The sequence below is a fragment of the Pteropus alecto genome, unplaced genomic scaffold (assembly GCF_000325575.1).
Source record: "Pteropus alecto unplaced genomic scaffold, ASM32557v1 scaffold25, whole genome shotgun sequence".
NCBI lineage: Eukaryota > Metazoa > Chordata > Mammalia > Chiroptera > Pteropodidae > Pteropus > Pteropus alecto.
The window spans coordinates 17393739-17404602 of record NW_006441955.1 but is presented as its reverse complement, the minus strand read 5'-3'; the positions used below and the strand labels follow the sequence as shown (position 1 = coordinate 17404602).

General features: G+C 35.1%; 1 protein-coding gene across 1 annotated transcript in view; it reads left to right on the top strand.

The window, feature by feature from the left end:
* Positions 1–10384, top strand: part of RPE65 (RPE65, retinoid isomerohydrolase) — a 20141-nt gene extending 9757 nt beyond the window's left edge. Inside the window, exons 7-14 of the mRNA XM_006919310.1 lie at positions 84–165; positions 402–534; positions 644–783; positions 1432–1561; positions 7597–7711; positions 7801–7895; positions 7999–8110; positions 9233–10384. Of these exons, the coding sequence (XP_006919372.1) occupies positions 84–165; positions 402–534; positions 644–783; positions 1432–1561; positions 7597–7711; positions 7801–7895; positions 7999–8110; positions 9233–9384 (959 nt within the window). The 3' untranslated portion in view covers positions 9385–10384. The remainder of the gene's footprint in view (positions 1–83; positions 166–401; positions 535–643; positions 784–1431; positions 1562–7596; positions 7712–7800; positions 7896–7998; positions 8111–9232) is intronic.
* Positions 10385–10864: the final 480 nt, after the last annotated feature.

Here is a 10864-nt window from a genome sequence, read left to right as displayed (position 1 = left end):
TCATAAGCTTTTCTAAGTTCTTTGTATTAAAAAAAAAAAAAAAAAAGGCTCTTCCAAAGCCCTTTAAAATCACTTTATTTCAGATAAGGAAGATCCAATAAGCAAGTCAGAGATCGTTGTACAATTCCCCTGCAGTGACCGATTCAAGCCATCTTACGTCCATAGGTAATTTTGAAGGCCTGCTATAAATCTTCAGGAAAACTCAATTTTAATGATTTACTTTGCCTACCTTTGATACCAATTTTGATCACATTTTCTTACAGAAACTTAAATTTAAACATAATTAATTTCATGTAGGCACTGTTGATTCATATAACTGAGCATACTTTGTGTATACACATATCTTTGTGGTTTGAGAATCAGCTCTTTTCATTCACAAGGCCATTTGTGTTTTTAAACAGTTTTGGTTTGACTCCCAACTACATTGTTTTTGTGGAGACACCAGTCAAAATTAACCTGTTCAAGTTTCTTTCTTCATGGAGTCTTTGGGGAGCCAACTACATGGATTGTTTTGAGTCCAATGAAACCATGGGGGTAAGTCTTACATTTATTTTGTCAGGTTTGTGATCCTGAAGAAGATGTGTTTCATAATGCACACTTTTTTTCTTTTTAAAAGCATCAAAATATTTTTCTCATTTTTAAGGTTTGGCTTCATGTTGCTGACAAAAAAAGAAGAAAGTATCTCAATAATAAATACAGGACCTCTCCTTTTAACCTTTTCCATCACATCAATACCTTTGAAGACAATGAGTTTCTGATTGTGGATCTCTGTTGCTGGAAAGGGTAAGAAAAGACAATGGATGAATGTTACATCTTCAGTTGCTTCTGAAAATTAGGGGCCTTTTTCAGAGGTGCTGCTCTCAATATTTAACCTGAATTACATTTTTAAAAGCAAGAAGTATGTGTAAGTCTTAAGATACCATTGAGAAATCTGTAGAGTCTAGGTAGTCAGAAAACACTCACCAACTGAACATCAAAACCATAGTTAATGATTATAAACTGATCAGGTCTATTAACCAGACCTGAAAAGATAAGTGACGTGATAAGTGAACTTAAACTCAAACTTAAACCCAACTTCACATGAACTTGACAAACATTGACAAACCTCTTGGTTTGGGAGAAAGGCATATTTTCTTCAAAATAGCCAAGTTACTAAAGACAGTAGCTGCTAAAGACACAGACAGAATGGTAATGGAGAAGCAGAATAGAAAGCATGAAAGGTTGCTGTTATTTAAACATATCCAGGAAGCAGGCTTCTTTTTTTTTCATCCAGGTAGACAGGAGGAAATGGCTCTAATATACCTGGATCCTTAGCAGTTTCTGGGTTGGGGAATAAAGAACAGGCAGGCACTTGTGCTTTTAAATGGCTTGAATCATCGCTCTAAAATAATTTGTAATTGTGTGTGCTCATATTTGACTTTTATTTTGCAGATTTGAATTTGTTTATAATTACTTATATTTAGCCAATTTACGTGAGAACTGGGAAGAAGTGAAAAAAAATGCCAGAAAGGCTCCCCAGCCTGAAGTTAGGAGATATGTGCTTCCTCTGAATATTGACAAGGTAACCACTCTGTATATAGATTTCAGATAAAACCAGAATGTTTCATCTCTCCCAGGATTTGTTCACCTGCTTTCTATTTGTACATAGAGACTTGAAATTTCAGAGCTGGGGGAACTTTAAAAATAAACAAATTCAACTCCCTCAGTTTACAGAAAACTGAAACTCAGATGAGTGATGTGACTTAGCAAAAGTCAACTGCAGCAGAGCCAGAATGAAAACCAGGATTTATGATTCTAAATCTGTTATTCTTTCATTTATAAAATCTTTAAAAAATATACTTTCTCAGTGAATACTGCACACCACTGGTTCCTAGGATCCTTTGTCAATAATATAAGTAATTTAATTTAAATAATTTGAAATACTAGAGAGATGAAGCATCAAAAAGTACCCTGGTAGGGAAATCAGCCCATTATTTTGGTTTTTCTACTAATCTTCTGAAAATATTACTAGATGGTAAAAATCATTAATAGCATTAAATAGTAATCTCTCCTTACTTCTGCTTTTTCTTCCCTGTAATCAGGGACTATCTTTTTAGAATATCAGAATAACATCAAGAATTTTTAGTGTGCTAGAATGACAGTCAAAATTTAAAAAATATTCATAATTTTTACAATTGATACATGAATATATACTCTTATCTATGTATATATGAAATATATACACAAAAGTAGTTGAGGCAGCTACGAGGATAAAACATTATACCCAAGGCTTAGATCAGCTAGTGGGGAATAAACCCAATTTAGAATCATACACTACTGCTCTTAAGCAAGTTTAAAAGCTCTATGAAGAATGAGAAAGGGGGAAGGAGGTTGATGTAGGGCATTACAATTTGGTTAAAGAGCTTCTCCAAAGGCAAGAAGGGGTTAAAAAATCAAACATAATGTGGAAATGTAAAGTAGTTGCTATGTTCATTCAGAGCATAGGGGAGATGGGCATTGGGCAGAGGGACTGGAAAGATAGGTTGGAGTGATATTGTATGGGGCTTTATAGACTTTGGGCATTATATAAATGATAAGGAAGCATTGTAGTATTTTAAGTGTGTGGGAGATATGATCAAATTTATATTTTAGAAAGGTCACTCTAGCGGTATTATGGAGGACAATTTGGAAATTGAAGAATCTAAAAGTTAAAAGCTCTATTAGAGGACTACTGCAATAGGGCAATAAAAGAGGATAAATGTCTGAATTAAGAAAATAGGAACTAAGAGATAAAGAAAGATATGATACTGAGAAATATTTAAGAGATAAAATCACCAGAAGTTGGTCTAATCATTTGTGAGGGGTAAATGAGAGAAGAAGGAGATCAGAACAACTTCCAGATTTCTGCCTTGAGCGGTTGAGTGGATGATAGTACAATTAGCTGAGCTGGTTTACAGGAAAAAGAGTAAGATTGATTTTATATACGTTGAGTTTGAGGCATCCACTGGTCATCCCAGGATAAATGTTCACTAGTCAGCTGGTATATATGGGTCTGGCACTCAGAAGAGAAATCAAGGAGAGAGATCGGTCTCAGTACCTTTAGCACTCTGAATTTACCCTTATATGTCTCTCCAATATTGTTCTCTCCACATTCCAAAAAATAAGAAAAAGGAAGGATTTTTCTAAATGTGTAGTCATCATTGCATGAAGAAAAACCACCCAATTATAGAAAGGGGAACTTCAGTGATAATGAAAAATGTCTAATGTCACCGCACTACACTCTGTCTTCTCTTTCTTCCAATAGTTATTAGGTAACCACCATAACACAGCATCGTACCAGTTGTTTCAGGGGGTATACCAATAGGATACACATCTTGTTAAAAGGAAGAAAAAAAGGCACCAAAGAGGCCTAGTTATAGCTAAGAAGGTGATGATACATAGGAGAGGACAAGCGAAGATTTCATGGGTCCCCACTGCTATAGACAAGTTAAAAAGGATGAAGACTCAGAACAAAACACCGGATTTGGTGATCTCTAGGGGAGTAGTGTGAAAGAGGCAAAAATCAGGTTTTAAGGTACTAAAGATGAGTAACTGATGAGAATGGGGAGCAGTTACTATATGCTACACTTTTTAAAGTTTAGCCATGACAGGAAAATAAGGTCATAAATTAGGAGAAGGAGAGATAATAAATAGATTGAGAGAAGGGCTAAGGAGAAGAAAGAGTATAAAATGACTGAAGATTCTGGTTTACTGATTAAGATAATGGTGATATCTTTAAAATATGTCAGTATTATTTTTGAATGAGCAGTACATTTAAATCAAAATCAAAAATGATATAAAGGTGTACACTGGGAAGTTTCACTCCAACCTCTGTCTGCACCCATTCCATACCATTCCCCTTCACTTCTATGTGTAACTTTGTCATTGCTTTTCCTTTGTTTATGTAAATATAAGAAAATACAAATATATATAATTATTATTTCCCATTCTCTTACACAAAAAATAACCTTCTCTATTCACTGTTTTGTTTTCTATTTTGTTTTTCACTTAATATATTCTGATCTCACTTTTTTCAACTGCATGGTATTCTTTTTGTGAACATCTCTCACTACTGAGCAGGAGTTGTTTTCTGTCTTTGCCTATTATAGATAATGTCACAAGGATTAACTCTGTATGTATGTTATTTCACATATGTACAAATATATGAATAGGATAGTTTCTCAGAACTGACATTGCTAAGTTAAAGGATAAGTGCATTTGTTAAAGAAAAAAAGTGGGAAGTACAGTCAAAAGGAAGAGCCATTTGTTGAGGAAAGCAAAGATAATGCTACAGATTTCTTACATTAAAAACCTAATTTAATAAAAGAAAAAATAAGATAAAACAGAGTAAAATAATTAAACATAATCACACAGTCACATTTGCATATAATAAGTATGCATATATAAATAAGCATATGTACACACACACACCACTCTCTTCTTCCCATCACCACAAAGTGACTTCAAGCCCCATTTTACAAAATCTCACAAAATCCACAACTTCATTTTCCCCTCCCCTTTCACCCCTTCCTTATCCTAAAAATCTTTCACTATTTCCTCTTAATTCATAAAGCATTACCAGAAAAATTTCCTCTATCCAAATATTCTTTCTTTTACAAAAATCTGACTCTCAGCTACCTTCTTTCTTTTACAAAAATCTGACTCTCTCCCCAAAACACTGGTCTCTTCAGCAGCAATTTCCAGAGAAGACAGTTTCTCCTCCTATAACCCTTGTACGACTGAGCCTGGAGTTTGGGTAGGTGTCCTCTTTGTTCTATTTCACTGCTTTCAGATCATTGCTCTTTCCATTCACCTTTAAAATCTCCCAATTTTAATTATATTTTAGCTCATCAAGTAGCCAGTAGCATCTACACATATACATATATACACCCTCATTGTTGCTCTCTACTAACCACCGCTCCCTCTCCTGAGTCAATGTCACACTTCCCAGATCTATACCTGACTCCCTGTGATTTAAAGATACATGTCACAGGTGATTCTTCTAACAAGCTGGCCTCTCAGTTCCTTTACCTCTTCCACTGATACTATTTTCCATTCTATCTCAGCCCCTCATTCCCCATTGTCATGCCCTTGACCTTACCATTACCTATGACTTCTATGTGCTTCATCAATACTCTTAGTTTCATGAATGACACTGACTACTACCTCTTTCAAGATCACTTGCTCTACTGAAATTCTCACTAGAAACCTCCAACCTCCTACCTTCCTACTATCCCTTATTCCCTTAAGGACTTACCTTCCCTCCTTACTCAATTTAAATTCCATAGTCAATAATTATAACTATCCCCTTGTATAGATTCTCATTCTCTTGCCTCTTCCTTATTTTATCAACTTGTTTGTCAAAACTGCAGCCCTAGTTAAATTAAACTCTCCATCGGCTCCATGCTTGTACCTCTGAGGGTGAAATTGTGTTGAAAACACAGAACCATGTTAATTGGCCCATTTTTAAATACATCACCACAAATCTTACTGTTACATTTTCCAACTTCATTTACTCTCCCACTTTCCTGGTTAAATATTTCACACCCTCCTCTCTTCAAACTTCTAACACCTCCCACCTCCACACTCATAGTCAACTGATGGCTCTGCTTCCTATTTCACTGAAACAAATAAAAAAAAAATCAGAAAAGAACGTAGACTTCTGCCACCACATCTACCCACCCACCAGCATCTGTACTTATATCAAATTATCCATCGTCTTATCCAGGACTAGTCCTTCTCATCTTCCCTCACCCACTCAAGGACATCACTCTAGCAGTTCTCCCCCTCTCTCCTAAATCATCACTCTTCTCCCCTTTTCATTGACTCACTCATATAATTGCTCTCTTACAAAATCCTTCTCTTGACTCCTCTTGCCCTCAACAACTAGTCCCTCATTTCTCTTCCCGTAGACCTCTTAGTGTTGGTAAGTGGGGCACCAGAACTCAGCCCTTCGTTTTATTCTTCTATTTGTACATTCACTCCCTTTGTAACGACTCATGCTTCAAAGAAGCCTACATTTACATTTTCGACTTCCCTTTCAACTAAAGGTTCACATATATTACTGCCAACTCTATGTCTCCATTTGTATGTCCAATAGATATCTCAAGTTTATTAAGACAAAACCTAAATTTCTCCTCTTCCTCCACCAAAAAATTTACCTGCAGTAGTCCCCAGTTTTGTTGTGACAATTCCAGCCTTTGACATCATCCTCGACTCCTCTCTTAATTTCATGACTCTTCCCCATTCATATCCGGTCTATCAGGAAATCCTCTTGGCTCTTCCTTTCACTTCTCACTGACTCCAATGCTATTAGCCTAGCCCGAATCATTGTTTTCTTTTGACTGGACTACTACAGTACAAACTGGTTTCCCTGATTCCACTTTTGCATCCCCCTCCTCCCAAAGTAAGTCTCGACAGACAGCTAGAGTGATTCTTTAAAAATAAATCGCATGTCATTTCTCTGCTCAAAACCCTCCAATAGCTTCTCATTTTTCACTCACAGAAAAAAGTCCTCACAATGACCTCTAAGGCTCTACACAGTCTGGCCCAGTTATCCTTCTAACCTTCTCTCCTGCTCCTCTCCCCACATTTAGTGAATTTCAGCTACAGCAGTCTCTTTCATGTTCTTCAAGCATATTTGGCACAATCCTACATCAGGCCTTTGCACTGTTTATTCTCTCTGCTTAAATGTTCTTCCCCAGATATCTGAATTGCTAACTTCCTTATCTCCTACAAGTTTTGTCTCACTTTTAATGAAGTCTACTCTGACCACCTGTTAAAAATTACAACTCAACTACCCTTCACCGTTCTGATCCCCGTTATCTTGCTCTATTTTTTCTCCCCACTTTCATAACATACTGTATACTTTACCTGTTCATTATACTTATTATTTATGTCCCCAAAGTATAATGTAAGCTTCATGAGGACAGGAACTTTATTCTCTGAAATATCCCAAATGCCTAGAATAGAATCTACCATAAAATATGTACTCAAATATTTAATACAGGTATTACTAAATGAATATGTTCACGACATCCATTCCTCTCATAAATAATCTAAAAAATCACGTGAGGGCAGAGGATGACAAGAGATCTTAGAAAACATGTGGTACAGTAGTTTTTCTTCTATTTTTTTCTTTTTGGTAATATAACCATATAATATTTTCCAAACAAAATCAAAATACATCCTAACTATAAGGGAGATAAATGCTATAAATGGATCCCTAGGGGATTGAAGTCTTGGTTGTTCTACAGGAAAATACTGTTTGTTTGCTTTTTTCCCAGAGGCCCTTTCTCAGATGCCTCTTTCTTTGAGGACAGTCTCATTTTAAAGAAGATTGAGGGCCTAAGAGGTTATGTGACTTTCCCAGTGATACACAGTTGGTGTATACACAGGCACAGACGGTTTCCCAGCCATGTTCCTGGCCTCCCTCCTCTAGAGTTTTCTGAACTACTCCTCCTTCCATGTTAACTTAAGAAATAAAGAACTCAGGAGATAAAACTCAGGAAGACTGCCCATATGGCTGCTTGATTTCACTTTTCTGGTCACAGAAGTTTCTGTTATCCTCTTTCTTAGGCTGACACAGGAAAGAATTTAGTCTCACTGCCCAACACAACTGCCACTGCAATTCTGTGCAGTGATGAGACCATCTGGCTGGAACCTGAGGTTCTCTTTTCGGGGCCTCGCCAAGGTGAGATGATTTAGGGAAAAACCTCACATGAGAGGAAACAAAATGTTCCATTCAAAAAGGTTAACATAAGCATGTGCTCTATTTTGCAGCATTTGAGTTTCCTCAAATCAATTATCAGAAGTATGGTGGGAAACCTTATACATACGCATATGGACTTGGCTTGAATCACTTTGTTCCAGACAGGGTAATTAATCCATCTTACTGATATTAGAACAGTACTTTAAGTCACATGCTAGTCAAGTAAAGCATATTGACTAATTAATTGACTTTTCTTTCTTAACAAACAGCTCTGTAAGCTGAATGTCAAAACTAAAGAAACTTGGGTATGGCAAGAGCCTTATTCATACCCATCGGAACCCATCTTTGTTTCTCATCCTGATGCCTTGGAAGAAGATGATGGTAATGAAAGTAATGCATGTAGCTGAACATTCTCTTTTTACTGGAGTTCATATCATTAGTTCACTAGGAAGGGAGTCACAATAAATATTCCCTAATGTTGAAAATTGATCCTTAAGACTACTGAGTGGGACAGCACTAAAGAATGTAAACTTATTCAAAAAGAAGTTTCATCTTGTGGTCAGGTCTTGTTGAGTACCACTGGAAAAAAATGCTAAAGTTCCATCAGGAGTCATGATGGAACATAATGAGGAAAGAGCAGCATGAATTCTAGATATTTGCCTTTCCTGACCTAGATATGTTTCTGAAAAACAAGAGAGTTCTAAGGAGAGAAATTGACTGAGTATCTAACAGATCAAAGAGAACGAGAATGTGGCTTTATGACTCTAGTTTTAGTCTTTAGTTTTTTATTTTAGTAAGCTGGGGCTAGAACAGGACCAGAGCCACAGGATATAAAACAATGCATCGATCTTAGTTAACTATTTAGCTGTAATAGGAAAGTAGATTACACTCTCTGGGATTAAAATATAAAAAACCACAGAGGAATGAATGAAATAAAAAATTATAGAGCCATTTCATGCTAAATTTTGTACACATACAGTCCATCCAGTGAAAATAAAAAAGGCTTGTTCTTATTTTGTTTGAAGGAAGTAAGCTTCCAGCTAGGTTTTGAAAATTATAGGAATTATATACCTTGCTATTGTCAAAGTGTTTTAGTATACATTTTTCATTTGTCACAACACTTTTTTTTCTTTTGCAGTAGGTAGAGGAGATGCTAAATCTTATGTTATAGATAAGAGTATGAATCAATTTATTCAATAAGAATTTAATTAATACCTTCTATTTTCTAATCACTGCAGTAGGCTACTGGGATATGACAGTGGACAAGACAGATATGGCACTTCCTTCCTAAAGGTTATAGTCTAGGGGACATTAAGAATTTAAAAGACAACTTATGGGTGGTCACACAATAAGGTGGTGGAAGAGTCAAAAGAAGATATCAAGTCATAAGATTTTTTTTTAATTGTCAACATAATACTTCCTATATTATTTCAGTGACATTTAATCTATGGCCCTGGGCAATTTTTTAAATTCAGCATTGCCTTATTTACTTCTGATTAACAGGTGTAGTTCTGAGTGTGGTGGTGAGCCCTGGGGCAGGACAAAAGCCCGCTTATCTCCTGATTCTGAATGCCAAGGACTTGAGTGAAGTTGCCAGGGCCGAAGTGGAGGTTAACATCCCTGTCACCTTTCATGGACTCTTCAAAAAATCCTAGCAAGATATGTTTTTAGTGACAAGACCAAGAAAAACGTTGTAAGGTCTGCAATCAAATTCTGTTCAGTTTTAGCCTGCTGTATGATATGGTTTTCACTTGCAGATGTACACTATTTTGCAATATTTTATGAAAAGCACAGAGTTGAGCAATTAATTGCTGTTTTTAAAAAAGTATCTGTTTAGAAAAGCAGGCTCTCTGGGAGACAGACCATAACTAAAGAACTCTGTATAGTTAGCAAGCAATTAGAAAATGAATGTGAATTTATTAAACTTTTTATTCCTGTTATAAAAGTGTATTTTAGGTACCTATCTGTTCCAATAATTTTTTAACATTTAAAAGCCAAAGTTCTCTATACCTGATTGTATGAGGCTTTGCTGCTAAGGCAGTATCATGCAGAATGGCTTAGTTACTAAATGTCAAACCAAACTCTTTTTCAAACTGGAAACTATCATCTAAGAGTGATCGCTATAATTGTATGCACATATATATTACTACTCAAAGATTCTCAAGCTTTATGAACTTTAACATTTTCATTTAATATAAGCAATTACTACTATTCCTGATTTTTAAATGAGGAAACCTATCTCCACTCAACTGAAGGCGCTCAACCAAGTAACATCTTGGAGATTAAGTTATTTTTTTTAACCTTATATAACATCAAAGCAGCTACATATAGTAGTGATTGTAATTTTTTGAAAAGCAGAGGATAAAATACTTAAAAATATAATTTCTACTTAAAATTGGAGTATGAGATAATATTGGGTGTTATACTTTGTTGCCTCTTCTGTTTAATTATATTTAAGCACTGTGTAATTACCTGACCAAAGAGAGAGAAATATTAAATTATTAGCATTTAGATATTAATGCAATTTAAGCACTTTTGTTTTTAAAATTACTCTCTTCTATGCTACACGTTGGGAAAACAAGAAGATTGACAAAAAGGTTTATTCTATATATTAATCCTGGTATCTATTTTATGCTCAAAAGTATTACATATCATTGTATTTAAAATGATCAACACTGTGTTTAACTAGGTAAAAAAAAGCTTGAAGGAACAGACTGACCAGGGTACTTGATGCATCCATTTGATTTTTTTATTTAGATAAAATGCAAATTTATTTTTTAAATTATAAACACATAATAAAATACACTTTTCAAAGAAAATCTAAAATTACAGAAAAGTGGAAATTATAAAGTAAAATTGAACAGAACTCATCTAAGCTGAACTACTAGATTTGAGTACTTGTCTTTCTCATCATTTTTTCCCCCTGTGGATTTTTAATGTAATCATTATTTCCTTGTGAGTAATTTCTGGATAGAACTAGAAATCTCAAAAAAAAGAAAAGGAAAACTACCAAAGAATAACATGGAATATGTGACTATAGATAAACACCAGTCCATTGTTTTTTTATCTCTAGACATGAAACATGAACATAATTCCACAAAGAAAACTATTTATTCATTTATTTTTAAAATGCCA